The 26852-nt window shown below is 35.4% G+C and overlaps 4 protein-coding genes across 10 annotated transcripts; 3 read left to right on the top strand and 1 right to left on the bottom strand.

Annotated features, from left to right (window-relative positions):
- Nucleotides 1–6012: 6012 nt before the first annotated feature.
- Nucleotides 6013–8609, top strand: LOC133696348 (L-type lectin-domain containing receptor kinase S.4-like). The gene has a single exon (XM_062118521.1). The coding sequence runs from the start codon at nucleotides 6312–6314 to the stop codon at nucleotides 8376–8378; it is 2067 nt and encodes a 688-aa protein (XP_061974505.1). The 5' UTR covers nucleotides 6013–6311; the 3' UTR covers nucleotides 8379–8609.
- Nucleotides 8610–12756: 4147 nt separating this feature from the next.
- On the bottom strand, nucleotides 12757–18110 carry LOC133695760 (uncharacterized). Of its 7 annotated transcripts, XR_009842530.1 has the most exons (8): nucleotides 16037–18110; nucleotides 15447–15648; nucleotides 15161–15348; nucleotides 14963–15054; nucleotides 13918–14060; nucleotides 13331–13492; nucleotides 13077–13238; nucleotides 12757–12847 (listed from the first exon to the last, which is right to left on the bottom strand). XR_009842530.1 is itself a non-coding variant. In XM_062117703.1 (5 exons), the coding sequence occupies exons 1-4, from the start codon at nucleotides 17832–17834 to the stop codon at nucleotides 14987–14989; spliced, it is 2256 nt and encodes a 751-aa protein (XP_061973687.1). In that variant the 5' UTR covers nucleotides 17835–18110; the 3' UTR covers nucleotides 13912–14060; nucleotides 14963–14986. The 7 variants fall into 7 exon arrangements, 1 of the variants encoding a protein (XP_061973687.1); XR_009842532.1 differs by having other exon boundaries at nucleotides 12757–13238; nucleotides 14439–15054; XR_009842531.1 differs by having other exon boundaries at nucleotides 12757–13238; nucleotides 13331–13775.
- Nucleotides 18111–20581: 2471 nt separating this feature from the next.
- LOC133697992 (thaumatin-like protein) lies at nucleotides 20582–21797 on the top strand. Its single transcript, XM_062120841.1, has 2 exons — nucleotides 20582–20752; nucleotides 20850–21797. Exons 1-2 carry the CDS (start codon nucleotides 20686–20688, stop codon nucleotides 21524–21526), a joined length of 744 nt encoding a protein of 247 aa, XP_061976825.1. The 5' UTR covers nucleotides 20582–20685; the 3' UTR covers nucleotides 21527–21797.
- Nucleotides 21798–23536: 1739 nt separating this feature from the next.
- On the top strand, nucleotides 23537–25414 carry LOC133696543 (oxoglutarate-dependent flavonoid 7-O-demethylase 1-like). Its single transcript, XM_062118759.1, has 4 exons — nucleotides 23537–23626; nucleotides 23913–24160; nucleotides 24260–24587; nucleotides 25154–25414. The coding sequence occupies exons 1-4, from the start codon at nucleotides 23537–23539 to the stop codon at nucleotides 25412–25414; spliced, it is 927 nt and encodes a 308-aa protein (XP_061974743.1).
- Nucleotides 25415–26852: the final 1438 nt, after the last annotated feature.

Genomic DNA, 26852 nt, shown 5'->3' with positions numbered 1-26852 from the left:
TATTCTCCTTGCACTACTCCATAGATTTACAAACAATCTTATCCACAAAATATAGCTTGCATCTACTTTACATGCTCTTATTATGCGTTAAAAGCATAGTAAAAGATGGGTGCGAAAGTGGATCTGGGACGGGTAGCATCTTCGAAAGCTTACCTCTTACAAATCACACAAAGAAATAGTTTGAATGAGATCCTAAAAGGCCCAATAGATGGGTTATTCTGGCAACCACAGCCCATTCATCTTTAGCTCCTGCTGATAGCCCATTGAGACAAAATGATTTAAAAATATAAAAAATATTTTAAATTTTTAAGAGATGACGTTTCGAAACACTACCTTACCATCTTGCAAGAAGATTGCTGCACTCGTGAACTCTATCATCTCCACATCATTTTCCCCCAGCTACAAAATGATGGAAGGAGAGATTATGTTATCATCACTTGGATTAATTTCTAATGGGAATTTCTTGACGAGCTTCGAAATTTATCATGAAAAAAAGAAGAAAACCACTTGATATCCTTGTTGACATGGCTCCCCTGATCAGTTCCCACTTTGCAATCAGTGTTAAATTTGAATTTCTTCATTTAAAGTCCAGGATTTGGAGAGTAGATCGGAGAAAACAAGTACAAAATTCAAAGAGGTGTTCACGGGAATTTCAAAAGGTCTTCTTTTTACATGAAGAAAAAGGGGGCAGATTCCCGGGACCCCATTTTGCATGTTTTTTACGGTCGGTATCGATTAATTAAACTTCGTCACCAAAAGTTGGTTTGAGTACTGCAAGTAATTGGATTCGTAATTTATTTGGTCTTTTATTTTAATTCTTTATGGAATGATAAGTTTAATAGTTAATTTTTTTCATTGATTTTTTTTTTAAATTATATCTTAATTTTAATATTAGATTGGTTTAAAATCAAGTTTCATAATTTATTTTTTATGAGGTTATCTCAAGTTTATAACTTGGATAACATGTTTGACGAATTAACCGAGGTTGACTTGGATTATTTTTTGTTATTTTTTTAATTATTTTTTAATTTTATCTTTCAACATTAGATTGATTAAAAATTAAATTTTATAATTTATTTTAGAATTATCACGGTCTTATAATTCAAATCATATATATGATAAGATACTTTAGATTCAGTATATTGTTGTTTATATATTTTTTTAAAAAAATATTTTTTTAATTAAATTATAATTTTATTATTATCTAAATCATTTTTACACTCGCTAAATCTACCGAGATGCATAAAATCAATCACATGATTTAATTTATTTATTTTTGTTAAAACACCTGGATATATTTTTTATATCTAAAAACATTTGATATCACAATAGTGTGTAGCACACATATCAACGATGTAGATTTACTCCTCATGCTTGGGAATGCGAAATAGATAGTCTGCCACATGGCACACGGGTTGACTTTGTCTCGTGTAAAATAAGGGAAATTAGTGATCACCGGCTATTTAACTCGTGTTGTGATCGCGAGTTATAATTTTTTAAAAAAAATATTAGTTATGTAGATTATTTTATTATATTTTTTAAATATAAAATAATTCAAAATATAAATTCAAAACCTATACAACCAAAAAAATAATAATAAAATTAAAAAATAAATATAAATCAAGATATTTAACAATAATATTTATCTAATTATGTTTACTAAACTTATTTATTAAAATCAACAAAAGATAAATTCACAATCTAAAAATTTTATAATTGAAAAGATAAATACAAATAAAAATGATTAAATAAACTTATACCCTAAAAAAATATCAATACACAAGTAATATTATTTAAAAATAAATATTTTTTATTTTAAAAAATAAAATTTATTTGTATAAAACCCTAAAAAATTCTGAATGAATTAATATAACGTCTTGAAAAATCAAACACAAACAAAATTACTCTTAAAAAAAAATTATATTAAAAAAATGAGGTGCTAGTGTCATTCTATATTTTTTTTCCAATTTGATTATAATGTCTTGAAGTAACTATATTCCAAGTTCTACCTGTCATGTGATAAATGATGTTCTTGCTATGGTCATTCTACATATTTATTCAGTTGACATTTGACATGGTTTACACCTTTTGTTTTCTTCTTCTTCTTTTCAAATAAATAAAAAAACTTACTTGTTCTTGTTTCTCAAACAAACCAAGCTGTAGTCAAACGTTATGGCAGTCATTACCCTTTTTTTTATTTTGCATTTTTTAAAACATATAATCTATTTTTTTTAAAAAAATAAAAATAAAAAACAGAAACCTTGAATACTTGTTTACTCAAAAACAGGCATATCCCAGATCAAGATACTGCTGCCTTGACGGCATTAGCCATGAACTGCTGCTGTTTCTGAGAAATCTTGGCACAAAACCACAGCCCAGCCATCGAAGTCTACAATCTTCCATTGCAAAAGATGCTAGCACTAACTATGTAATAATTGAACTGAACTTCAGTTCCAGGGACACAGGACAAGTGGCTACCAATGGAACCCGTGGGCTGCAGAGACTGTTTGTTAGTGTAAATTCGTCAAACCATAACAAAATGAAAACCAGTCTGTTTCATGGTCAACCTTAGGTAGGTTTTTTTGTTTTTTTCCCCCATTTTGCCATGTATCTCATCACTTGGGTTTCCTCATTGCTTACGTGGATACCATTGCTTGTATTGTCTAGTGAAAAGCCACCAACAATTTCTCCACAACCAGATGGTCCATGCCATTGATCACTATCCAGATAGGATTGGCAAGCATCTACTTTTGAATTAAGATTTAACTTGATATTTGTTAAAATTTAATTTATTTTTGTTTTAAATAATTTTATTTAATGTTTTTAGATCGTTTGCTTTGATAATGTTAAAAATAAATTTAAAAAAATAAAAAAATATTATTAATGTATTTTCAAGTAATTTTTTTTAAGAAAGTAATTTTTATTAGGTGTCCAAGTTTGTATGATGCGGAGTAAAGCTAGATAAATAAAATTTGATAAAATATCCGACACCCTACAAAGTTAATACCTAGAAAACTGTAGGGATTCGAAGCCTGATTTTATCAAAGTTGAAGTGAATTGTCTTAGACCCTACAATCCCGAGTACAAAACTTTGATCTAATCTGGCTTATGGCCTAAACACAAATTAAAAAAAAAATAAGATGGCATCTCGTTGTCGCAGGTTTATAAAACAAATATACTTAATAATATTATAATTATAAATCAGTGCTAAATAAATAATAGAAACTAAAGGTACGATGAAGTCAACATCACATGATAAAAAAAAATTTGTGTTGATGATCAAAAATTTAGAGACTGAATAAAATGATTTGTAGCAATTCATAGTGTTTTGTGAGGGAAGATATAGTGTTTTCGCCACATGATTTAGCTTTTATTTATGTTAATAAAAAGCAAAAAACATTATAAAATTAAATTCTCTACCAACTTAAAATTATATATAAAAAAATATGTGGGAAAATACTTTAACAATTCACAGTGTTTTAAAGAAAGAAATTACAAAGCTAAATTTTTAATTAGCTCAATATTAAAAAAATAAAATCGACAGATAAAATTTTTGAAAAAATAAAATAAAAAAACAGGGACAAAAAACCTTATTGAAAACATTGTAGCAATTCACAATATTTTGTGATGAAAACTACAATGCTTCCCACATGATTTAATTTTATTTGTAATGACTTATAATTATAATTCTCAACCAGCTTAATATTAAAAAAATAACATCAACAAAGATAATTTTGAAAAAAAACACAAAAGAAACTGAAAAAAAACCATGTGAGGAAAAACTGTATCAATCCATAGTGTTTTGTGAGAAAAGTTATAGTGTTTTCCCCACATTATTTAACCTTACTTGTATTTACTTGTAATTGTAATCCTTAACCAACTTAATATTAAAATTTTTTTTTGACAAAGACAATTTAAGAAAAAAAACAAAAAAACATGTGAGAAAAAACACTGTAGCAATCCACAGTAATCTGCGAGGAAAGTTACAATGCTTCCCTCACATGTTGTAACTGCAATTCTTAACCAGATCAATATTAAAAAAAAAATCAACAAATATAATTTTTAAAAATAAAAAAGAAAAACAATATAGGAAAACACTGTAACAATCCATAGTATTTCAAAGGAAAAAAATTACAAAGCAAAATTTTTAACCAGCTCAATATTATAAAAGTAAAATTGATAAAAATAATTTTAGAAAAAAAAAGAAAAACAAAAGAAAAAAAAAACAAACAAAACAAGAAGAAGAAGAAGAAAAAGAAGAATGTATTGTGAATTATCACAGTGCTTTAAGTGTGAATAAACAGTAAAATCTCCACGTCCTTTAAGTGATTACTTAATAAAAGAAAATAACATTAAATCATTCATAATTCGGAAAAAAAATATCGAAAATAGAGAAAACGCACTGTTTCTAGACAATTTTTGTGGCCTAAGTGAAACCAAGGCTTGGCTACAAGTCGAGAAAGAGGATGTTGTTGGAAATTCGATGTCATAGAGAACCCATTAGCATATTACGAGTGTCAAAACCCTTCACAAATCAAACGTTAAATCCATTTAAAATCAGGATGTCCATTCAGCTTTGCGGGTCAATTCATGAGACTTTTATTTTCTTTATATTTTCGGTATGTAAAATATTCACCTGATTGAACATCTCAGTTTGTCCAAAGTCCATGCACAATCCATACCTCGACCTCATGAAATGAAAAACTGTACCCTTCAAATTTAGAAATATGGAATTCGATTGGTGCACCGACCGTAATATATACGAAACATACCTTCGTTCCTTGAGAGGTTTTGATTTCCCACACCAGAACGAGGATGTTTCCGATGAAAAGGAAGGGCGTCGCATGTTGTGGCCTGTAGGACACCGACAGTAAAAATAGTGATTATTATTATAAAATTATTTTAATTCAATAACTTAAAATATTAAAATATTAAATATAATTTTAATATATAATTTATATTATTTTTTAACAAATTTTATGTAATTTATACAAATTCACGTTACCTTGTGCTTAATTTTTTTTATTAAATAAATAAGAATTATGAGATTCGAACTCGTGACTGCTTGGTAATTAAAGCTTTGATACTATGTTAAAGAAGCAATTCAACTTAAAAACTTAAGCTGTTAGGTAAGGTTTCAATATATAATTTATATTATTATCTAATAATTATATGATTATTTTTTAAAATTTTTAAAGGGGGGGGGTTTTGAGCACGAAAAACAACCACATAAATGGATGCCAAGACCACGTTATACAGTTCTTTCAAACGTGCTGTCGTTTTCGACTGAGCGAGTGGTCTGTCATCTTTGGTGGGTCCTACTCAGCTAGAGGGGAAAACAATAATGCTTATTGTTGGTAGTTAGCAGATAATAATTATGCAAAATAACATCGACACTTCATGTTAAGGGAATAATAATCATGGCACTTTAAGCCTGATATAAAATTATACGATATTAACAACAAGTACATGTGAAGTTATAGATCATGGCCTTGGCAACTTGTAATCACCTCGGATATTGACTGTGATTATCCTTGCGTCCGAGTATCGCAAGGCATGATTTGCTAAAATGATCCAGAATTTATCTGGCATTGATTAATCTTGGAAATAATAATGATTATCGTCTCCTTGACATTGTTTCGTTTGCAGCATGATGACAAACAAAAACCCTACTGTCACTAACCCCACTGTCTATTATTTCAGAAACACTATCAATCTCACTTCAAATATATAATTAGCTGACTGCAGCCAAGATCTGACGTGACTAAAATCACAAGAAGAGCTTATGGTATAATTGTATGCGAGTCCTCTTCTGTAAAAGAAATTTTGGATCTTTGACTCTTCGTTGTAAATAAAAGACGAAGAATACTTGGCTTATCATAGCACCGGAGGGAGTAAACTTCTTACGCTACTAATTTATTGGCTTTGTCAAGTTAATTCAAACCTACTGTAGAAACAACGTTTTAAATGCTGAATAACATGACTTTTAAAGCAACCAACAGGAAAGCCAGACCTTCCTGTTTCCATGTTCAATGATGGATAAGGCTCAAATGGCCTGTGGCCCTGAATTCTTAGTTGCCTATAAGCAGAGTGTGCTTTGCTAAGGAAAGGAATCAAATCATAGATTTTATCTACACCACTCAGCCTCCGTAAACCCCTTCCCTTCTCCTTTCAAGATCCCTTCTAGTCGAAACCAAACAAAATGACATAAATACACAAGATTATAGCGAGATTCATAGCGCAAAAACCTTTTCACTCTTGCTAAAAAACAGAGCACCCTTTGTTTCACAGGTAAAATTTCCCTCTCTATCATGTCCCAGATGATCACGCTTCTCTTGTTTCTCCTTTTCCTTACAAGCCCAGTTTTTTCTCAGCTAGATGAACTCTACTTCCCAGGCTTTAATCGTGTTACCAGTAACATGAGCCTAAATGGTGCCGCTGTGATTGAAAAAAATGGCATACTTCGGTTAACAAACAACACTCAACACACAGTGGGTCATGCATTTTACTCATCTCCAGTCAAATTCAAGAACTCTAGTAATGGAAAAAGCTTCTCCTTCTCAACAGCCTTTGCTTTTACTATTGTTCCTGAGAATCCAAGAATAAGAGGTCATGGTTTTGCTTTCACAATATCCACCTCAAAAGAGCTCCCAGGCGCGCTTCCAAACCAGTATCTAGGTCTCCTCAACGCAACCGACAGTGGAAACTTCTCCAATCATCTCTTTGCAGTTGAGTTTGACACTGTTAAAGACTATGACTTGCATGATATAAATGATAACCATGTTGGCATTGATATCAATAGCGTGATATCAAACAAATCCGTTCCTGCTGCATCCTTTCTTGTTAATTCAACAACGAAAGATTTGAATCTTTGCAGTGGTAGGCCTATTCAAGCATGGGTTGATTACGATTCGATCAAGAATCTACTAGAAGTAAGGCTTTCATCTTTTTCTAAAAGACCGGTTTTTCCTATCCTATCCTGTAAGATAGATCTTTCTCCTCTTTTCAAAGATTATATGTATGTTGGGTTCTCTTCATCAACTGGCTTGCTCACAAGCACACACTATATCCTTGGATGGAGTTTCAGCATGAAAGGAGAGGCTAAATCTTTATCTATTCCTTCCCTTCCTTCCCTTCCGGGGCATAAAATGAATCACACAGGATTGATTTTAGGTCTCTCAACTTTAGCTACTTTTCTCATAATCTTGATCGTGGCCACGACATTTTACCTTCCCAGGAAGATAAAAAAAACAGATGTCACAGAGGCATGGGAACTTGATATTGGCCCTCACAGATTCTCTTACCAAGAACTCAAGAAAGCAACGAAGAATTTTCGAGATGAAGAGTTGCTTGGATTTGGTGGATTTGGAAAAGTTTACAAAGGAACCCTGCCGAATTCTAATGCTGAAATCGCAGTTAAGCGAATCTATCACGAGTCTACACAAGGTTTGAAAGAGTTTTTGACTGAGATTGCTAGCATCGGTCGGCTTCGTCATAGAAATTTGGTTCGGTTACTGGGATGGTGTCGGCAGCAAGGTGACCTACTACTTGTCTATGATTTCATGGCTAATGGGAGCTTGGACAAGTACTTATTTGATAATCCTAAGACAATTCTTAAATGGGAACAAAGGTTCAATATTATCAAAGGTGTGGCCTCAGGCCTTTTGTATTTACATGAAGAATGGGAACAGACTGTGATTCACAGAGACATAAAGGCTGGTAATGTGTTATTAGATTCTGAGTTAAATGGAAGACTTGGCGACTTTGGTCTTGCCAAGTTATATGATCGTAACTCCAACCCCATCACCACTAAAGTGGTGGGGACATTGGGTTACTTAGCACCTGAGCTAACAAGAACAGGCAAGCCCACTACAAGTTCAGATGTGTTTGCCTTTGGTGCTCTTTTGCTTGAAGTAGTTTGTGGAAGGAAACCTATTGAGCCTAAAGCATTGCCGGAGGAGCTCATTTTGGTGGATTTGGTATGGGATAGGTGGAAAAGTGGTGCAATTCTTGATGTAGTGGATCCAAGATTGAATGGTGACTTTAACGAGCACGAGGCTGTTCTTGTGTTGAAACTGGGGCTAATGTGCTCTAACAATGCGCCGAATGCGAGGCCTCCAATGAGGCAGGTTGCGAGGTATTTGGAAGGAGAAGTGGCATTACCAGCGTTGGTTGCAGCCCCAAATGCATATGATGGGAAAAATGTTAATGCAAATAAGGTTAGGAGGGAGTTAGTGGATCATAAGCATTCATATCCAGTATCATCAAATTTGGAGAAGGTCAGTACATGGTCCTTCGATGGTGATTACGGGGATACTGATATTGAAGCTGGCTCAGATTCAGCTCTTCCACCTTCTGGTGGAAGTGAATGCAAATAGCCAGAGCATTAAATTACAATGAGGTTCTCCTTTTCTTTGTATGATCATATTCGAGGGGACAGATTTTTTTTTTTAAGATGGTGGTTTTTGTCATAATGTCAAGAAGCTGATTAACATATCTCAAACACAGGATGTAATTTCACAACTAGATAGATGTTGATATGATTACTATGTTCATTCAGTTGAGTTTAGTCAAATTAAACTTCATGTAAATCTTACAGTTGGATTCAATCTTCTTTTTTTTTTTTTTAAATTCTAGTATTTGAAAGTCCACTGAACCTGACTTAAAAGATAAAAGCTTTTTCACTAATAATATACTTCGTATACAAGATTTGAACTCAAAATTTTATTTTAAAAAAATACACACTAAACAACTTAATACCATAATGATTTGTCTAAAAAGAAGGAAAAAAATGCGTTGTGAGGAAGAATTGTGTCAATTCTTGGGAGTTGCCAAAGTTTTTTTTAACAGCAAGTGGTAAAGTTTTGTGACGTACAAAAGCAATTGCACAGGCATGAAGATAGGGTCAGCATGTTGTTTTTAGTTTGGCTGTGCACCTCCATCTGTGCAGGATGTAGATGCCGCAGGGCTTAGGATAATTGTGATTTTTATTTTATTTTATTTATTTATTCACCTACAGATCCAACGAGTTGGACAAGAATCATGAAAAAATAGCTCTCCCACACCTTTAAATTTTATTTCATCGTCGTAGAGATTGAAGCCGACACTATAATTGTCTTCTTTTCAAGTTTTAGTAGCAATGGTTTTTTTAAATTGGATTCGATGTTATAAACATGGCGTCAAACTTAATGTTATTCCCTAAAGCTTTAATTGCCTGTCGGTTTTTGATTCCGAACCATTTATTATTGCATTCGAGTAATTTTCGGAATACTTTGCCATGAATGATCAAAGTTTGATGCTCCTATTGTTCTCATTTTCAACCCTATAATTATTATGTTATTGACTATGATTTTAAGTCTAATCTTATTCCAATGGGCCATACTGTTCTGAGGAATAAGATAGCGGTAGACTTTTTTTCCTTAGAAAATATAGCAGTGGACTCTGGTACCTTGCCACAATTAATTGGGAAAAAAAGGCATAAAAATAATAATTTGAATACCCCACAACGTTTAACATATGCGACTGAAATTTGACTTGGGAAATAGGAAGGTTTTTTAAGTTCAAATTCAATTTGTGAATTTTTACTTTTTGCATACCCACAAGTGGAGCTCTAATGAATATAATGGGTTGGGTTTTGATGCATAACTATACCCAACTCTCCATCACACTCCGCTTGTTTCTCCTTTTCCTTGCAAACCAAAACGAGTTCTCGCACAGCTTGATGATCTCTACTTCCAAGGATTCAATCATGTTAAAAAGAAACACGAGCGTAAATGTCGCTGCTGAGATTGAAAAGAATGGCTTACCAAGCTTAGCAAACAGTGCTAAAAGCATAATAGACCATGCCTTTTCCTCGTCCAATCAAGTTCAAGAACTTTAGTAATGGAAAAGCATTCCCCTTCTCAACTTCCTTTGTTTTTGCTATGGTCACTAAATATCCAAATCTAGGTGGCCATGACCTTGCTTTCACTCTCTCTACTTCAAAAGAGCTGCTTGGTGCTTTTCCAAGGCAGTATCTGGGACTCCTCAATAGAACTGTTAGTGGTAGCTTCTCCAGTCACATTTATGGATTTGAATTTCGTACACACAAAGATTAACCATGTTGGTGTTGATATCAACAACATGAGATCAAACATATCTGTTCCTTCTGAATATTTTCTTGATAATTCAGGAAAAGAAAGATTTGAATCTCACTAGTCGTAACCTCATTAAAGCATGGGTTGATTATGATCCAGTCAAGAATCTATTAGAGGTTAGGCTTTCACTTTCTTCCGCTAAACGATTTCTCCTATTTTGTCTGCCGATATAAATCCCTCTCGTAATCTCAATGATTCTATGTGATGGGCTTTGGTCTACATCCCCAATCCAATGCATTGCCCATGTCATAAGTTCGAGGCCTAGCTTACACAAAGCACCGACCCAAAGTCCTAATAGGCAATGAAGCTCATTCGGGCATCCAGGGTCCAAACTTGTGAAGTTAATTCAAAGCAACCTCTCTCTGTCTCTCTCTCTCTCTCTCTCTATTATTAAATTTGTTCTTCATTTTGAAACCTCATTTATCTCATACGAAAAATGTAGCATAAATCATACCTTGAAAGATCAGCATTCTGGCAGGAAAAAAGAAAAACAGAGTGCCAAAACACTGCATTCTCTGTTTCACACAGGCCAACTTTCGCTCTCTTTCATCTCCCCATTCATTAAGCTCACACTTCTCTTGTTTCTCCTTTCGTTGCAAATCCTGTTCATTCACAGCTGGTCTATATGATCTCTACTTCACAGGCTTCAAGCAAGTTAGCAACAGCATGACCCTAAATGGGGCTGCTGAGGTTTCAAATAATGCCATACTTTGCTTAACTGATACTGCTTCACAAGTGCTCTTGCAAAGCAGTATCTAGGTATCTTCAATGGAACCGATGGTAGTAGGTTAACCAATCACATTTTTGCAGATGAATTTGACACGCATAAAGATGATCGGCAATAATATCAATATTTTGAAATCAAACAAATCTGTTCCTGCTGAATATTTTCTTGATAATCTCAACATAGACTAGCGGCAGGCCAATCAAGCATGGGTTAATTACGACTCGATCAAGAATCTATTAGAAGTTAGGTTACCACCTTTTTCTGAAAGATCGGTTTCTCCTATCTTTTCTATGTATCTTTGATTCTATCTTCTCTTCACTTTCAGGGTCTAAAAAGAATCACCCAGGATTGATTGTAGGTGTCTTACTTTCGGCTTTTTTTTCATAATCTCAGCTATCGCTATCCATCAGGAAGATTAAGAATGTAAATGTGATTGAAGCATGAGAGCTTCTAGTTGGTCCTCACATATTTTTCTATCAAGAAAGCAACTAGTGGTTTCAAAGACAAGAAACTACTTATCTTTGGTGGTTCTGGCAGAGTTTAGAAAGAAACTCTGCCAAATTCTAATACCAAGTTGCAATGAAGCGAATCTGTCGTGAAAGCAAACAAGATACGTCTGCCTTTGATGCACGTTTGCTCTTTTAGTTTGTGGAGGGAGACGTATTGGAGTCATTGAGCCTACAGCAGTGCAGCATTGCCTGGGAAGCTCAATTTGGTGGACCGGGTCTGGGGTAAGTGGAAAAGTGGTGGAATCTTGATGTAGATCGTAGTGGGCCCAAGGTTGAATGGCGAGTTTGATAAGCTTCGGGCTGTTGGTTTGCTGAAACTGGGGCTAATGTGTTCTAATTTCTAACAATGTGCCCAATGCGATGCCTGCAACAAGGCAGGTTGTTAGGCACTAGGAGTAAGAGATGGCATTGTCAGGGCTGTTCAAGCCCTCGATGGATATGATGTAAGAAATTACAATTGCAATGGTGATGGTGATGGTAGAAGCCAGTTTGAGGGTCATTTTCAATCATCTGCTGCTTTGACTGACATATTTGGACGAGGTCAGTACAAAGTCACCTGGAGAAGGCCATACTGATATTAGAACCTGGGTTAACCTCACCTCACGCGCTATTTGGTGGAAAAGAAGGCAGGAAGCCAGTGAGGGAGAAGAAGAAAAAACTGATAATCGCTCGCCTCTATTTTTATTTTTTTTGGTAATATTTTCCTTTCGAGGATCTTTATTTTTATTGTATTTTTCTTCTGATGATATCTAGTTCTCAGTATTGATGTAATGGGCTCAAGATTGCATGGCGAATTTGATGAGCTCATACAAAAACTATCTCCCTATACTTTTACTCTCGCACTGGCCATTTGCTAAGAAATTAAGGCTGTGGTATTCCCTCCCTCTTCCTCCTCCTACATATGTCGCTCTCAACAAGCAAGAAAGGAGTTATCCTAATTGCTAAATTATATCATCTTAATTCGCCTGAATAATATTACAATCTATTCAAAATTGCTAGCATTACGGAGTGTCAAATGTCAGCTTTCAAAATTTAGTACATTCATGGAGATATGTAATGCCATGGGAATGGGCTCCTAGGAGGTTGGCCAGCGCTCCCTACTGCTACCATGAGGAAAACCTCTTCACCCCATCAATAGAAAAGGAACAGGAGCATCAATTACAGTAAGATTTTGATGGGTCGTTAAGTTTATTCTTAAGTATATAGCAAAATCTCACTATTATATGCAAAAAGTTCCTTCAACTATCAACTGGTTACAGGACATTTTATAGTGGGATAAGGATGTGCTCCTAAAAAAGACGTGGCAACTTGAGTGAATGACTTTACCATCCTACAATGTCAAAGGTTTTTTGATTGAGTGTACTGAACATTGAATGAAGCGTGATTTTGCAAGATAGTGAATGGCACGCAGCATGTTGCTTCCATACAGATGAATCGAGTTTAACACGACATTGTTCTTTGACTTCACATGAGTTCTACAGCACAAACACACGAGAAATTGTAGAGGGTAGATAAGCTTAGGATTCACCCTTTTTCTACAATACGGGACACAGTGTATGCGTTAATGCACTATCTCAGATGTATAAATTAATCACATTGCAACCACAAAAGCAAATCGCTAAGCCAAAGTTACCCTAAAAACACTGTAATAGCAACCGATACAAAACTAGAAAGACAAATAAACAAGGAATGGATAGAAGTCACCTTCAATAGCTGTTGATTAAAAGTTCGTCTTGTTTCTGTTACTCTGTGCAATTCGCAAGTAAATGAGGCATTGTTGAAGCTTTTTTACCGGTCAAAGATGCTGGCGACATAGACACACAGCTTATTTACCCAAGAAAGTTGAAGCCGATGCATTGATTTGGTCTAACAATATCAGAAAATGAAGAAGATTAAATTAAGGAAAGCATGTGAAATAAGAGACACGATTTCTTAAATGGCAGTTCATTAAATTTCACCTTGCGAGCTCCTATTCAAGTTCTCCTGGAGCAAGGTCAAATGTTGAAGTTTGACAGCAAATAGGTTGAACAAAGTGTAGCGAAAAAGAGAGAGGAAGAAAAGGAGCAATTCTAGTGGAGTCTTTTCCCTGCGTTGAAGTTTGACTGTTGAAGTTACTTCAACTGCACGTGTAAAATTAGCATAAAACAAGCCAATCATCCATCAAATTCTTCAACATGACATCGCACAGATCCACCATTTACACAGAATCACATTTACTCTGAGTGAATCAGAGAAGTCTATATCTTGAGATGTATCAAATTTGAACAAAAATGTCAAGCCTCCGAAGGAGCACAAAAGAAACCCTCTTAGTTTTCACACATTCTTCCTACTCTTCCTCCAAACCTTCCTAAAACCAGAGTTGGTTTAATTCCATAATAACGAAGGTTGATAAATACCAAAACCCTGGTCAAAACCTTTCATCACTTATGGAATGAAAATAAAAAATAAATCGTCTAGCACTAATGTTGTTTCTTCGAACAAAACTTGTAACTTTAAATGTTGAAGACAATTGAGGCTGGAAGTTGTAGCAAAATAAGAGTTTTACCTTAATCTTGGAAGTTCCGCCTCAATCCCTCTCCAGTTCTTCAATAGTTTAGGGATTCTCTGTTTCAGCTGGCCTCTTTTATGTTCCAATGGTTGCAAATATTAGTTGTAATGGATTTGTAAATGATAGTGCGAAGGTTACAACTGCGCGCAACAAAGAAGTATTAACAATAACAAAAAATGTTCCCACTTACTCTCCAAATATTCAGCACATCTTAATTTGTTATACAATCTGAACCTCAACTAAAATCAAATCTCAAACATGACTAAGAATCAGAACATGTAAAATACAATTTAAAACATAAGACTCAGAAAATATTGAATAAATAACTTGTGCTTTTATCATACACTTTTTTTCTCTTCTCCATTTCGTTTACTCTAATCCATCTGGAAGACAAAAGTCCATTATCAACCAATACCATGAATCAGGGCTATAATGATCCCCATCATATGGTATAACTCAATGGCCAAAATAGAAATGCTTGGCAGAAAAAGACAAATTATTCACAACTGAATACCTACCTTTGCAGAAGAAATTTTTTTTGTTTATTTGTTCATCAGAAGACTAATTGAACCTTTGGTTCCATAAAAGGAGGCAACCTCCCTTTTCCTGTTCAATCCCAAGTGTAACTGTGTAAGTAGGATTTGATCCCTGGTCAATTGGTTACAATGGCTAGTGACTTTACTTGGCAGAGTAAAAATTAGCACTAGAAAGACTTGAAAGTTATTTGAAGAGATTAAATGTACAAGAGCATGCTTATGTATAAAACCACATCCATCCATCTATCTACTGAAATGCGTTTTTCTCTGACATAAAAACTACCCAGCTGCATTTACTAATAGAACCATAGCCAATCGTATCTTTTTCTCGCTTTCACCCTGGTCATGACCAGTCTTCCTGGTGATTAGTTTTACACACATGGAAGTCCTGATCCATTGGTAATTGTGTCAACTTCAATCACAGAGTCAAGTTAGATGATCACAATATCTCTCTAGTATAGGCAACTCGGTGATTGTCCTAAATACTCCAGGTGAGACCAGTGTACCTTGGATGCTTTTCTGTTGACCAGCTACATTGATTCAACATTTTCCTCCTCGCCCTCTTTTACTCTATTAAAAATCTCATAATCATCGAACCCTGCATATTTACCAAAACAACTGCATTAAAAGAAAGCTTCTCTAACCAACAATAACACACTAGAAAAAGGAGCTTCTTTAGTAGTGTTTTGCACATAGGAAAGCACCTGCGCCTAAGTCTTCAATTTCACTGTGTGAAGTTCCCAGGAGCCTTGCATTGTCAGAAGGTGGATCAACTGCCATCCAATTCAATGTATCAAAGTCTTCCGAGCACAAGTCTTTTCCCTTGACCCAGTCCTTCAATGTATTATTGCTATCAAATGATATAGGATCCTGTTCCTCATTCTCATTGACCCTGTAAAAAAATTGTTAAGAAAGGAGTTAGACTTTTCTTTTTACCCAATTTTCAAGTAACATCTATAATTGTTTAAGGTTTCCATCAGTAAAACAGACATTTGTCTGAGTCGCAAGTTGCACTGAACAAAAACTAGATCACTGAGTCGTTGACGCTCCAGGCAATTTTTTGTATCATGCAATTGTTCAAAAGGAATCTGGCTTCGCTTATACTCAATTGAACTGCAGGTTTGACCGAGAATACGGAAGGCCAAACGCACCAAGTTTGGGCAACTTCCTCCATATGTTGACCACCATTCAGCTATAAACAGTGAAAAAAAATCAGATTAACATATTCCAATAGGATAAAACACCACATACAACACATAATTTTTCGAAAAACAAAATAAAAATAAAAGGCAATTCCTGCATCTACATGCCAAGAAGGCATTTGAACCACCACAATGCATGATGGCCACTAGTTTGGTCTAACATGTCTCACAGTTCCCGCAGGATACACACAAGGTTCTAGTAATGGTCCTGCTGTATACAGAAAGTGATGCACCTAATGTGTAGATGCAGGGTGGCCAAATAAAGATTTTATTATAACTCAGATGCTTCCGCTCCCAGGCACTAAAGATCTGAAAATGCATGTTATCTAACTATCAAAAAACTAATTTATAATATGGCATCGGAGTAAAAGGACTCACCAGGAAGCATAGTGTCCCTAGCTCTAATAGCCATCTTCCTCCCAAAATCACCACCAGCATTCTTGTAAGAGTTTACTTCTTTGATGATTTTATCTTGCACATTTAAGTCAGGAACAAACTTTTCTATGCAATCGTACATCCCAGACTGAATCTCATTGGGCATATCTCCTTCAAAACTATAAAAGAACTTGGGATTAAGGTAGAAACCTGCAGCATGAAGAGGGAGATTCCATTGTTGTTCCCACCAATGGTCTATAATATTCCAGTAGACAGTATACTCGTCCCTCTTTATAAGTTCTTTCTTAATTGCTTCTTTAGCTCGATACATTCCTGCATAAATATATCCCATAGCAGGCCTCTTCTTGCTGCCAACTAGTCTCAAAACTTGCAAGAGAGGATTAGTTAAATGGGTTATTAGGACGCATGATGACCAAAATGACTGATCGCTTACCAAATCTAACATTTCCAGCCCCCCAGGTTTCTTTGAATATGGGCAGTCCACCCACTCCTGTGAAGTAACCATGGTCTGCAGGTTATGTTTAAGATCAACCATTCGTTTCAATGTTCCAAAGTTTGTGGCAAAGCGACTAATTCCTGGTTCTACAATATCATTTCCAAAAGTATACCTTTTCATCATATTCAAAACCACACTATGATTGTATACAAATCTTGTAATAGACCTAGCCTGTTCAATTACTGAATTTATCCACTCAAGTTTTGCAAAATCCTCAAGTATCAAATCTAGACAATGTGCTGCACAAGGAGCCCAATAAAGGTTAGGGAAAGTATCACCTAACCTTCTCCCTGCACAGATTAATTGCTCTTCCATTCGAGTAATGACTTGTAAAACATGTCTTGCTCCAATTTCTTCAACTACTTGCTTAAGCAATTCATAAAGAGCATCTGGTAAATTAATAATATCAGATGCATCCACGGATTTCAAAAACACCACTCCTTCAGGACAATAAACCAAAAAATTTATCAGAGTTCTACCCATTACTGTGTTCCACTGATCAACCAAAACAGAACAACCAGTCCTTTCCCAAGTTGCTATGTGCTTATCAACATCATTCTTTACTTCTTCAACTGAATTCTTCAGTACCCAACCTCGAAGATCGTGGTATGAAGGCACTACAACCTCTGATCCTCCTGAAGCAATTGCTTGAACCATTAGCTGAAAATAAGCCGAGTTCACAGCATCCAAAGATGCCCCGATATCATACAAAAACCTCCCTATTGCCATATGAATGTGATCGTTTTTCCTTTTACCCCCTGATAACGGCATACCACTACCCATGGTAACAACAGCTTTAGCATTTGTAACAGAACCTCTGCCTCTACCCCTTCCCCTCTTCCTCCTCTCCCCGCCTTTTTTTCCCATTCCATCTTCTCCACTAACTAACAAACTTGAAACAGGGTCAATAGCATCCGAAACCCCAGTTAACTCCATTCCAGTATTAACATCCTTATCAAAAACCTCTATCTCACTAGAAACTGGATTCAAATTCGTTATCTCCTCTGCAATTTTTTGCTTCTTCCGCTTCTTAACTACAACCCCATCTAAACTTTGTTGCATCATAAGCCTGACTTCCGAAGGGACTTGTAAACAAGTAGCAGCATTACCCTTTTGACCAGCTAAATGTTCCTTAATCCTATGAATCCCTCCTCCTTTAAAAATCTTGCCACAATACACACATTTTAACTGAACCCTCTCTCCGTTCTTAAACATTTGACAATGCTTCCACGCCGGGTCATGTTTTTGCGATGTTATCGGAATTGGCTCCAAATTAGAGCCCATTTCAACAAACCTCAATAATCAATTACCACCAAAGCTTAAATCTTTCTATACCCAAACTCACAAAAATATGAACTTTTCCCTTCTATCTTCCTAAATTCAAAGAGACAATCTAAACTGACAAAACCCCCTTTGCATAGACAAAGATTGTGACATCAAAAAGGCAAGAACTAAAGACATGAAACATAACAAGAGAGGATAACAAACTTACTTGGGTTTTCGACTGTTGGGTTTTTGTGTTTTTTTCAGAGAGAGGACCGAGTTAAGGGAGTTTAAATGTTTTTTTATAAACCGATTTTAATGGTTTTGATGACCGGACGGACCGGTTAGGGTTTGGGATTAGCCGAATTTGTGTTTTAACTATAATCTGCTCGGTTTTACCGAGTCAGCCAGTTATGAAGGGGACCGCTTTTAGTAAATGAAAACCGGAAGTCCCAGTTTCCTAGCGAGAAAGCCGGAAACGGTTGGAGTAATTGGAGATGATAAAAACAGACCGACCGGTGAGTAACACCTGGTTCATGACAGTTACGTTGTTTTCCTTCCCTGTTTACCACCTCAAAACTCAAAAGGTTTCGGTTAATGCGTGCAGTTTTCAGTTTTCAGTTTTTTATTTTTTTTTTGGTTTCTTTTTCTTGCAGGAATTTAACTGTTTATTTACTGTACATGCCTCTTTATTTTTATTTTTTTTTGTTAGATTAATGATTTTTCTTAACATTTTTCGAATGCAAATTCACCAAGTTTTGTGTTATACCCTTTCATCATGTATATCGAGGGGTGGAGGCAAAAATATTTTTTTTTAGAAGGGCTCATGATCTGAAAATATTCTTAGAGAATTATAATTAAAATTTTACTAGTTTAATCTTTTTTATTATTATTATTATTAACGTGAATATCCAAGTTAATTTATATATATCTTGACTAATCTTATAAACTCTAAAATTAATAATAATATAAACTTTTAATAACTATTATATTAACAATTATAGAGCTCGAATATTACATCATATAAAAACAAACCTCTATTTACTTAATTTTTTTAATCTTTCAGGAACAGGCCCCTGCCATCCTCACCGCTCTGCCACTGTACCAACCAAAACTAATTTTTTTCATAAAATTAAAGAAAAGTATTCGTACACAAAGATAGATGAGGGCCGGAAATCTGCCGAGATTTAATATCACAATTCATTTGTGTTCTAGAATTCCTGGGATTAGAAGAGCTGCCATGTTTTCAAGCTTCAATAATTTATTAAGCTCTACTTGAATATATTTCCAACGCATAAAACTCAATTACGGTATCCATTAAAAATTAAGTTTAAAATGTAAATTTTATACATTAGTTTTTATATGTATTTTTAATTGAGTTTTGTAAATATTTTTTATTAATCTTTTTTTATTATTTGTAAAAAAACCAAAATATTTTATCCAAATATTTTTTACATGTTTTTTACTATATATAAATTTTAATCATAATTTTTACCAAATACATGTTTAAATTCAATTAAGTACAACTAAAACTAATTTTTCTAAATAAATTTTTTTAAAAACATAACTATAAAAACTATCTCAAAAAAGAAACAAACCCTAAGTTGAAATTTTGTATTAAGATCTCGTATTTTAACCAGATGTCCAGCGCATAAACCACGCATTTATGAACTTGATTTAACGTGAAATCCATTAGCGAATTTCGAGGATTAATTGCTACTTACAGCTTGCATCATCTACAAATCCATCTCACAATCCACTAATTTGTTGAAAGTCCTCTCACGGAGACTTTGATGGTGTATGTTTTTGCTGTCAAAAAATAATGTTGAAATGTTTTTTATATTTTTTTATGTTTTTAAATTGTTTAGATATGGTAATGGTAAAAATAAATTTTAAAAAATAAAAAATATATATTATTTTAATATAATTTTAAATTTTGAAGAACAATCATTCAAACAATACCTTTATCTTTATCGAATACATGAATGCAAACTCCGATAACATTTATTTTTTAATCAATTCTTGGACCCAAAGAATGGAATCTTACGCTGAAGGGGGCATGGAAAGGTGAAGAGGCGTGATTTCTGCTCTTGAATTACCGCTACACTTGTTTGAAAAATTAATGAAGATAACCAATATCCAATCGTTTATTATGTGTGGAGCTTTGATTACCATCACTTAGCCGAGTAAATAGTAGGTGGTTCAACCATTTAGGTGGTGGTCCAGTGGTAAGAGCTTGGGATTAAGAGGTTTGTTTCCTCTGTAATTTCAAATTCGAACTCTATGGTTGCTCATATGATGACCACTGGAGACTTACATGATCGTTAATTTCAGGGCCCGTGGGATTAGTCGAGGTGTGCGCAAGCTGGCCCGGACACCCACATTAAACTAAAAAGTTAAACTAAAAAAAAATAGTAGGTGGTTCAATAGTAAAAATTTAGATTAAAAAATCTGTTTTTCATGTAATTACAAGTTTGAGTTATGTGATTATTAATATCATGTATAGTCGTTAACTTTAGAACCCATGAAGTTAGTCGAGATACACGCAAACTGACCCGAATATCCATGTTAATTAAAAAAAAATCTATTTCATAACAAAAAAAAAAATCCAGTTCATAACTATATTCTCAAAAAAAAAAAAAATTCTTAACTTCAGCAGTAAATATTGGAAAAACAAAAATAAAAGATTGCAAGAAAATCAACAGTTGTCATATGATTTACAGTAAACCGTTTTTGCACAAAGCCGTTGTTAATCGGTCAAAATCCTTTCCTGGTGGCAGAACATAAGGAAACCCAACCCCCACCTCCCCTCTCGTGTACAAATATGCCATAAAACCAACAGATCCCAAAATCACCAAAAATTCAAAAACAAATGGCAACTTCTTCTCATCAGTTTCTTCTCTTCTTCCTTTGCATGATCATCTCCCTTTCCATCACAGGTTTTTTCTCTCTTGCACAACCAAAATCTAATCTAAACTTCTGCATTAAAGAACTCACATCTGTTCCTTTTTTTTCTTTTTCTTTTTCTAATTGCAGATGGGACTGAACTCATTATAGCAAACAACTGCAAGGACAGCATATGGCCTGGGATCCTTGGCACTGCAGGCCATGTGACCCCCAGAGAAGGCGGCTTCCTTCTACTCAGCGGAGAACAAATAGTCCTCCAAGTCCCTGACAAGTGGTCAGGAAGAATTTGGCCAAGACAAGGTTGCTGTTTTGATGAAACCACTGGCAGAGGTTCATGCCAGACCGGAGACTGTGCTGGCCTTTTACAGTGTAGAGGCGTTGGTGGTGTCCCTCCAGCAACTTTAGTGGAAATGACACTTGGAACTTCAGAATCCGCCTTGCATTACTATGATGTGAGTTTGGTTGATGGATTTAATGTTCCAGTTTCTATGATGCCTGTTGGTGGTGGTGTAGGGTGTGGAATTGCCGCGTGTGAGACGGATCTGAATGTCTGTTGCCCTTCTACATTGGTTGTGAAGCGACAGGGGAAGGTGGTGGGTTGCAAGAGTGCATGCTTGGCTGCAAAAACTGATAGATATTGTTGTACTGGGGAGTATGCAAATCCTAAAAGTTGCAAGCCTACTATTTTTAGTCATCTTTTTAAGGCAATTTGTCCCAAGGCTTATAGCTTTGCCTTTGATGATGCTTCAGGGCTTAAGACTTGTAAGGCTTCTCGGTATGCTATTACCTTTTGTCCTCCTAATTGATGGTGATTTAAGCTCAGGAATCCAGAGGACGAGAAGCATTAATTGACAATGTTATCTTCAGCCCTGCTCTTTTTATTTTTCACACTTGCTTGATTTCTAGTTTTGTATGGCAATTATAAGCTAGCTTAACAAGAAAACAAGGTGTAGATTTCACTTGATGGGGACTGATCTACTGATTTAATTTCGATGTCCTTTCTCTATTTCCTCTGCCGCTGTGCTTCTAAGGATGTTCTTCATTTTACATGCTATTATAGATGTCGTTTAATTTCCACGAACGAGTGAATTTTATGCAAGTGGTTTTGGATCAATAAGATACAACAAAGTCGAACTTCATGAATTTCGAACAAAGAATAAAATCTAAACAGATATGGAGACTACAACACATCAGGAGAGAACACACAACTTAACGACAATGCGGTTTCCAGAATGTGTGCTTATTAAGGGTAGTAGGAACAACGCAAACTGTTTCAACTGAAGAGTGTAAAGACGAAGATATCCGAAACAGTTGTGCGAAATTGTTATCAAGTGCTAAAGAAATTGGATGGTAAAATTGATCGCTAGACTTAGAGGCACCGATAATTTCGAGCTTCAGATTCATTGAAAGTGTGAGGCGAGACTAGACTTTCAACAATCTCATACCCCGCATGAAATTTGTCCCATGATGCACCGAATCGGCTTGTAAAATTTTTATCTTCGTCAAATTCAAGAAACCCAGTTTCTGTGATGCTATAATGTACATAATCGGCCTCATAATTTCATATTTGTAGGTAAACCATCTTATATAATATTCTCCAACCTCCCCACTTTTTTTTCACTGTCCACGCATTGAAATTGCTATTGAATCGCGGCGTGAAGTAGCAACACGCCACTCTCCTAAAACCCCTGACCATATTTCTCTTAACCAGAACTTATCAGGCGTTGTTACCTCACTAAACCTCTCTGTTGCTAAATCAAAAGAATAATGGTTTTTCCATCCTGGTTCTTTCGTTCCCAGTAAAAGCTGGCATCGAAGCGAGTTGTTGTTGGAAAGTTGTAACTTTTCATGCGACTGGAAGATTTATTCTTTCAATCTTACAACTTGTATTCATCAGTGAAAGAATTATAACCAAACCCCAAAGTTTCCGAGGAAGAGTACTGAACAGAATCATCAGTAGATGGCACCGACCTGTATTCTCTGTTTGATGGATTCCATACAGCCAAATTATGCCATCACAATGACCACAAATCGTGACACCATTTTTTTGAAGAGGGGAATGGAGAATCCAGTTCCTTTATCGCTGTCTTCTGAATGCCATAAGGATGTGTAGATGGTTGCAGCCCCTATGAAACAAACATGGATTTCGTTTCATTTTTTTATTTTTATTTTTTGGTCAAAAGAGGGGTAAGACGTCCTTGTAAATTCATCAATTTAAATATGGATAACTTACTTAAGATCTCACTGGATGTGAAAACTGGTTCAAATATTCTTGTATCATCGATTTAGACTTTTCTAAAGGGTTAATGCTAAAAGTGGTGCTGAGTTAATAATCATCTGAATAAGTAATTTCCCGAGGATAAATGATTAAGAGGCCTCTTGAAATCCAGGGACTACGAAATTTAATATATAAAAATTATATGATCTCCTGGGATGATGTTTAAGCACTGTCGAGGAATTGATTTCACATCAAGACAGTTTTTTTACTAGTTCCATCATTATTTATTCATACCAGAAAGGCTGTCATAATAACACAGCCAAAGCAGCCCGTGCAACAAAAACTAAATTGCAGTGGCTCTACAAGCTACCATGTTGTCACCACCTAACAGTACCAAAATCAAGAATCTGTTTTTTTTTTCACTTTAATTTGGAAATTGTCAAACAAGAAGCAAAACTCCAATAATTTCTTTAAGGGAATCTATGAAGAAGTGGACGCAATGGATTCCTTTTTTAGTTTAAAAGAAGCAAATCTTTTATCAACTTGCAGAAATATTATATACCTGATCAGCCTCGGGAAAAACATTTAGCAAATAGAAATGGATCCAAAAGTCGAAAATGGAGCAACGCAGGGAGATGAGGTGCCGACTTGGGGAAAATCTTTGCCAGTGCCAAGCGTCCGAGAAATGGTGAGAAAAGATCATCAATTTCTCTCTGAAAGATACATATAAGAACACAAAGACAGGGCAGTAGCTACTAATTTATCTCCAACTATATACCTCGGAAATTCCAATCATAAACTTCTCCTTGCTAATCAATGGAGACGAAGATGAACGGAGAAAGCTAGATACTGCATGCAAGGAGTGGGGTTTCTTTCAGGTAAAAACAAATTAATGCCACTGCATGCATGTGCCTGGAAATTTTGTTTTGTGCTACAATAGCAGAACTAGAGTGCAATTTTATTTTCTTTTGTAGATAACAAACCATGGTGTCCCAGAAAAGGTGCTGAAGAAAATGAAAGCTGCTGTGGCAGCATTTTATGGACTTCCACTGGAAGAGAAAAGCAAGTACGCAATGGCAGCGGATGATATTCAAGGATATGGCAAAGTCTATGTAGTCTCTGATCATCAAAAACTCGATTGGTGTGACATAATGGTCTTGATGACACTCCCGCCCGAATACAAGAAAATGAAATACTGGCCGGTTGCAATACCAGGTTTCAAGTATGTATTTTCAGTGATTTGCCACAGAATGTGTGTGTATGCGCACCATATCATATATTTAATTTTCTGTCTAATTTTTATCGTCTGTTTATGTTATAGAGAGGCAGTAGAAGAGTACACAACAGAAACACTTAAGCTGGCTGAGGAGATCTTTGCCAACATCTCTTTGTTAATGGGAATGGATAAAGATGCTGTAAAACGGTTGCATGGGAAGATCATGAAGCAAGCAATTCGAATGAACTACTATCCAACCTGCTCGAGGCCTGATCTTGTGGTTGGTGTTAGTCCACAGTCTGATCCAAGCGCCATAACCTTACTTCTCCAGGATGATGATATCACTGGTCTCCAGATAAGGCACAGGGAAGGATGGGTTCCTGTGAAACCAATTCCAAATGCTATAGTAGCAAATATTGGTGATGTTATTGAGGTATTTTATAATTTATAACCATACTTATCAGTTGGTTTTCTATTTTAAATTTTCAAACAATTATTTGAATTTTATTGAAATTAATTTACAAAAAGCAAAGACATCAAGTTAGTCTAGAAGACATATATATTAGGAATGGGAAGAAAGCAGCGAGGAATGAATCGGGTTGTTACCCGGAAAAAATCTTTGCCAGATATTTTTGAATGTGATGGTAATGCTCCATGCTTTTGTGCCTTAATTTGCTCCCATTACAAGTGGAGACATCGTTAAACAAGTCTCGAATAGGTGATGCCGGAAGCGAATCACGTGGATTTGGCTGAAATCTCTGTTATCTGCATCAAGTTAGTCTCTGATGATTTTGAATGTTTTTCACTTTTACTTTCTAGTGTTGCAGAAAGCACTACTCTCTGCCTCTTTTATTAACAAGGAGACTAGAAACTCTAAATTGAGTAGTTAAGAATAAAAAGATCACCAAAGTGTAGCTCATGCTTGGCTCCTGTGCAAGTTTGAAAAAAGAAATTCGATAGCTCATTGTGTAAGTTTGATTTTATTCTTGTATTTTCCAGGGTTGGAGCAATGGAGTATACAAAAGCATTGAGCACATAGCGGTGACGAATGTGACAGCGGCAAGAATGTCCGTTGCAACATTTGTGATCCCGGATGACGACGTGGAACTAGGTCCAGTGGAGACAATGGTGGATGATTATAATCGCCCTGTAATGTACAAAAGCATCAAGTATGGCGATTACCTCAGATATACTTTCTCAAAGAAAATGGATGGAAAGGCCAACACCGAGCTTCTCAAAGTTGGAAACGAAAGCATTTGAATTGCTGCTACCACTTCTTTCTACTTGGGATAATGAGAACTAAGAGATGAACTCCATGTCAGCAGCAGAATACACAGGAGTATTCTGTGATTCAAAAAAAACTGAATTTATTGGGTTTATTTTTTTTTTGTGACCAGCTGTTGCTATTTAGGCCTTAAGTTTGATCTTGTTACAAGAAAGAGATTCATACTCTGTGACATTTGATCGAAAGAAAAGGGAAAGTGGATGCCAATTAAGTTAATTATAAAATCGTTGGCATTTAGGCCCAGGCTTATCCGGTACCAAGAATTGTACAGGATTTCAACAATTTTAGCCAAACGAACAGAAATTAGGAAATTTAATCCCTATATAATTTGCCCGAAAAGGGGCATTGCCTGCATTCCATGAAAATTCCTCAACAGTTAACACACTCAAACAACACATTTTATGCGAGCTTGAAAAGCAACATTTTATGTGATTTAGAAAGAAAAAAACAATAGAATTCTAATTTTCCTACGCATCGATTGTTTGAAATACCAGTGATGCGATAAAGGGCAAAAAAGAAAGGAAGCGGTTCCGTCTAATTTCCGTCATGATTTTCTGTGCTCGTGAAATCCAAGAACTGCATAAATTATAATTGTGTGTGTGATGTTGACAGAAAGTGACCTTCTATGATTTCCTGGAAGGATACTTATGAACTGTCGAAGAAGTGATTTGACTTCAAGACAGTTTTTTTTACCAGTTCCTCCGTTACTCACTCCAACAAGAAATGCTGTCATGATAACAAAGCCAAAACAAGAACTAAACAACAATGGGTCTTCAAGCTACCATCTTGTCACAACCCATCAGTACCAAAATCAAGAATCTATCTAGTTTGGAAATCAAACAAGAAGTAATTGAACCGGAAAAGCGACACTGAATGGTACAATGGTGGATGGCTGCAATCGCCCTCTAACGTACCAAGGATCAAGTATGGTGATTACCTTAGATATTCTATGTAAGAAAATGGATGGAAAAGCGACCACTGTCTCGAGAGGTTGACAATCATATGCAGTGAAAATTAACGATATTTGAAAACTCCAAATCTTATATATAAAAGAAGTAACGGTACGCATACAAAATTTCCATACAAACCCTCCTTCAATTTGATTATGAGTAACATTGAAGACTATTGAAAGGGAAAAATGATGGTTACATTACAAGAAACAATTACGATCTTGTGTTTGGCAGACTCCTGAAGAAATAATCATATAAAATTAATAGAAAGGGACTCGTAGAAAGATACTTGAGATCGAACCATCGAAGAATCGTGACACGCCAAGACAACATTTTTACCAGTTCTTGCACTATATTCCTTATTCCCAGCTAGATAGAATTGCTATCATAATATATTACAGCGAAAACAGGTAGGTGAAACAAGAACTAAGCAACATTGGCTCTTCAATAAACCATGTTGTTG

This window comes from Populus nigra, chromosome 6, assembly GCF_951802175.1.
Source record: "Populus nigra chromosome 6, ddPopNigr1.1, whole genome shotgun sequence".
Taxonomy (NCBI): Eukaryota; Viridiplantae; Streptophyta; class Magnoliopsida; order Malpighiales; family Salicaceae; genus Populus; species Populus nigra.
The sequence above is the reverse complement of the archived record's forward strand: the minus strand, read 5'-3'. Positions and strand labels throughout refer to the sequence as shown.